The 4,448-nt window shown below is 45.9% G+C and overlaps 1 protein-coding gene across 1 annotated transcript; it reads left to right on the forward strand.

The window, feature by feature from the left end:
- Positions 1-1,451: 1,451 nt before the first annotated feature.
- LOC135393345 (uncharacterized) lies at positions 1,452-3,857 on the forward strand. The gene has a single exon (XM_064623817.1). The coding sequence runs from the start codon at positions 1,452-1,454 to the stop codon at positions 3,855-3,857; it is 2,406 nt and encodes an 801-aa protein (XP_064479887.1).
- Positions 3,858-4,448: the final 591 nt, after the last annotated feature.

Here is a 4,448-nt window from a genome sequence, read left to right on the forward strand (position 1 = left end):
TCCGAGATTGAAATTCTGTCGCTGAGGAGCCTGCATTCTTGTACCGCAAGTTTCAGTTCATGCAGTGTCGTGCTGTGGCAGTTTCCAACGGCGTCCAACTGAAGCTTCCGTCTTACGTCCGTACCACTGACTTCCACGAGGCAGGCCACTCGGGCCATTACGTACCGAAATGTCAGTGCTGGAAGTGTGCACAACACTATAAATATGCGTTCCCCACCGTGCCGAGAAACTTACTTGGCGTCTCAACAGCACCTTCCGCACGTCGTTGCGTCGTACGCTCCCGCCAACGCGAAGTAAAGTGCCCGGATGAGGGATTGGATTGGCATGGATGGCGCGACTCTGGCTACTGTAGTTTACTGCATTTTGGCTTCTTATCGTTTTGTTCGCGATTCAAGAATAAATATAAGCTCATGTTAAAGACATTAGGGCTCATTTCATCTCGTAATCACGTTTGCCGTTTCGCAAATTCGGTTTTCTGGAAGCCGATGGCTGACGCAGGCTTCAGCTTTGACTATGGCTTTGTCAATGGCAAAGTGTAACCCACGAGGTGTAACCATCAAAGCTAAGTCGCACATGGTGTGTGGTGAAAGGTGAAAGCCCTTTCCTCGTTGCAGTTCGCTGTATTGCGGATGTGATGTGGGCTCAATACAGCTGAGCACGGGCCTCCACTACAGCAAGGCACGTATTCCCTCATCCCTAAACGCTCTGCCATAGAGTAGCAACAAGCAACGTCTTTATCAAGCTGTGGGACGACACACTGCAGCGATACGTCACCCCCCATCCCGAAATTTAACCTGCACACCTTGCACACCCTGTAGAGGGTCTTAATGAAGTCTCTTAATTAAGGGTCTTAAGGCGTTAATTAGCGTTGTCTTCTGCATTATTATGACTGCTAAGGAATTATGACCCCCTTTTGCGCCGACTTTATCGATAAACCACTCAAACAGCACCTATGCACGCCTCCCACATGTTAGCAGAATGCGCCAAACGGTTGTTTCTACCCTATTGGGTAATAGCCCACCAACAAGCCCATATACAGTGTTTCTTTTCTATCTTTTTTTTTATTGGAAACCCAGCGCTTCACAAGGCCGGCGATAGAAGAAAACTGGAGTCTATATTTGCACTGCTTGAGTAGGAAACAGGTGTTACTAATTATGTAGCACCTGTTTTACTCAAGTACCTGGAAAGTAGCGCTCGTTTTGCCTTTATTCTTCTATTCGTGAAGGGTAGTGTTTCCAATAATTAAAAAAAGACACCCTGTATACTATTTGCTGAACTGCCTTCGGGACGTTGCATCCAGTAGAACATTGCACAGGCCTAAATTTCTAGCATCCAGTCTTATATACTGATTTTGCGATTACTAAGTTTGCGATACTGCTCTTGCTTGTAATATGAACGGTAATATAAACAATATGAAAAAGTAATTAATGTGCACTGCTGTCGTGTTACAGATGCCAAATGCCGGCCAGATATCTTGCCCACGCTGCCAATGGAAGGTGTTCGCCCTTAGGGCTCTCTTCAGGCACCTGTGCTCATCACATAGTCATGAGAAGAACTGGGTGTGTGGCCTGCAGGGATGTGTCAAGACATATCAGTCATATTTCAGATACCGACAACATGTCACTGCAAAACATGAGGATTTGCTGGGACACTTTGATTCACGAGCATCCAGTGAGCAAGGCACTGAAAATGAAGGTGGCGAAGAAGGTGGTCAGCCCATGGCTGATGCACAGGATGCACAGCTGAACATAGATGAAGGAGAAGCAGTCAGTCCCTCAAGGAGCCCTGAGGCAAGAGAAGAATTGTCTCAGACCACACCAGACTCTACGAAGCGTTTTGCGCTACTGCTTCTAAAATGGAAAGAAGAGATGAGGTTGCCTGAATCAACCTTGAACGAAGTGGCAAATGACATAACTTTGTACCTAGAGGAGTTGGCCCAGCAAGCTTCAGATACGCCCGATGGAGGAACACTTGAAAACACTGTGAAGCAACTACCCATGTTGCAGACAAAATACGGTCGGGAACAGTACTGGAAGGGTACACTGCCATTCGTTCAGCCGTCAACAATTTGCTTGGAAAACAAACCAGACGGGAAGACTATTTCTTTCCACTACATCAGCCTACTAAGAGTATTGAAGATGTACCTGGAGTGCCCACAGGTTCCAGACATATGTGAACAACAAGGAAGAGAGGGACGCTTGACCACAGTGTTTGATGGCACAGCATTCCAAAATCATAAATACTTTCAAGGTGACAAAAAGAAGCTGTGTATACAGCTTTATACCGATGAGTTCGAACCATGTGATCCCTTGGGTGCAAAGCGTGGCAAACACAAATTGATGGTTGTGTATTATTCCGTCCTTAACGTGCCCCCTGAGCTGCGGTCTCGTCTCCAACACATGCATCTGGCATTAATTGTAAAGGGCAAATTAGTGGAACAGTATGGACTGCGCCGCATTCTACAACCACTTCTTGAGGACGTACGACAGTTGGAAACAGAAGGCATTGTTGTCAATTCAGTGAAGTACACCGGGTCAGTGCTGTGTGTCACAGGGGACAATTTGTCAAGTCATCGCCTTGGAGGATTTGCCACCAACTTCAGTCATGGCCGTATATGTCGATTCTGCATGGCTCTGCACCATGAAATTTCCATCAAGCACAAAGAACAAGACTTCGTCATGCGTTCTCCGGAAGGACAGCGCTACCACGTGAACATGCTTGAAAACGGGCTGCCAGCTTTGTCGTTGTATGGAGTAAAGGCGTCATGTGCAATGGAACTTGAGGGATTTGAACCTACTGAACATCTGCCTCCCGACGTGATGCATGATGTTCATGAAGGCGTTATACCTTTTCTTCTCAAACATGTTCTGACTAAGCTTGTGTCAGACAGATATTTCTCTCTGGACACTCTGAATGACTGCATTGAGAAGTTTCCTTATGACCCGTGTGACAGGAAAAACAAACCCGAGATTGTACACCGTGCTGCACTGACGACCAAAGGTACACTAAAAGGAAGTGCATCCCAAAAATTCTGTCTTTTCCGGAATGTGGCCCTGTACATTGGAGAATGTATACCTTCAGAAAACAGTGTCTGGAAACTCTACTTGATCTTCAGAGAAATTGTCGACATCATCATGTGCAGAGACTTGCCATCTGAGTACGTGCCTTACCTCCATCGTCGAATTGAGTTTTTTCGGCAAGAGTTTAATTTGCTCTTTCCTGAAGTCCGAGTCCCATGTAAGATGCACTACCTGCTCCACTATCCTACTTTCATCTCCAAGTATGGGCCACTTGTTGGAGTGTGGTCAATGCGATTCGAAGGAAAGCATCAATACTTCAAGGACGTGACACGAAAAATTAAAAATTTCAAGAATCTGTCGTCTTCGCTTGCTAACAGGCACCAACTCTATCAGATGTACACGTGGACACAGCAGGCTCCTGATGGCATCATGTCAACTAAGTGTTGCAAGCCACTGCTGTATGAGCATGCACCTGAAGCGCTGCAGCTGTACCTCACTAGCCACGGCATCAATGAAGACCAGATAGTCTCCATGAAGAGTATGGAGCTCAGTGGCAGGACATACGTCACAGACTGCATCGTAACATCACAGGTGATTGGTGATGAGCTGCCAGAATTTCAAGAAGTCTGTGGCATATACTCCGTGAGCCGTCGTATCCTCCTGCTTTTGCGCAAGCTGGTAACATTAGAGTTTGACAAACGTTTGCACGTCTTTGTCGTTGATCAGAGCACAGATACATTCGTAGCTGATTCACCGCTCGACTACATGTCAGACCTGCTGAAGGTGCATCGAAAAGGGAACAGTTATGTGATAAACCCCCGACAAGCCCTCCTCTGATCGCTCACTTATTGTGCTTTCTGTTCTGTATATAGCCTCTTTGATCGCCGAACTGAGGGCACCAGGCACTGTATTGTGTTTTACCGGATCTGTAGAGATTTCCTCAACCTTCAGTATTATGCGACCTATTGCATGGACATTGTCAGCTGTTGGGCTATTGTGCATACGTCGTCTCCCCAACAGTCCTGAGCCTTACTTTTTATCGCTTTCAACCGCTTCACCATATTTTCTGTTTTATCTGCATTGTAGACATTATATCTGCTGATGAGAAGATCGCGGACTTTCACATTTTACACACTTCTTTCATGAGTATGCTCAGCTCTCAGTCAATGATACCGACATTGTTTTGGACCATGGGAATGCACTGTATAGCACCAGTGAAAAATGCATATAAATATATACAGGGGTTAGTGCACATTTCTTCTATATTCATGCCCCCGGACCTCATTCAAACAATTTTCTCGTTACTATACCCCATCCGAACTTGATGGATAGCAAAGTTAAAAGCGAATGTTAGTGTGATTGTTACTGGCTGTTTCTTATTCATTAATTTATATTACTGATGCGCTGGTGGTCACGCAAGGTGCCGTA

Source organism: Ornithodoros turicata, chromosome 1 (assembly GCF_037126465.1).
Source record: "Ornithodoros turicata isolate Travis chromosome 1, ASM3712646v1, whole genome shotgun sequence".
NCBI classification, from domain to species: domain Eukaryota; kingdom Metazoa; phylum Arthropoda; class Arachnida; order Ixodida; family Argasidae; genus Ornithodoros; species Ornithodoros turicata.

Bases quoted from the DNA above. Each gene is read 5' to 3' on its own strand.
- LOC135393345 (XM_064623817.1), top strand. From the start codon at position 1,452: ATGCCAAATGCCGGCCAGATATCTTGCCCACGCTGCCAATGGAAGGTG.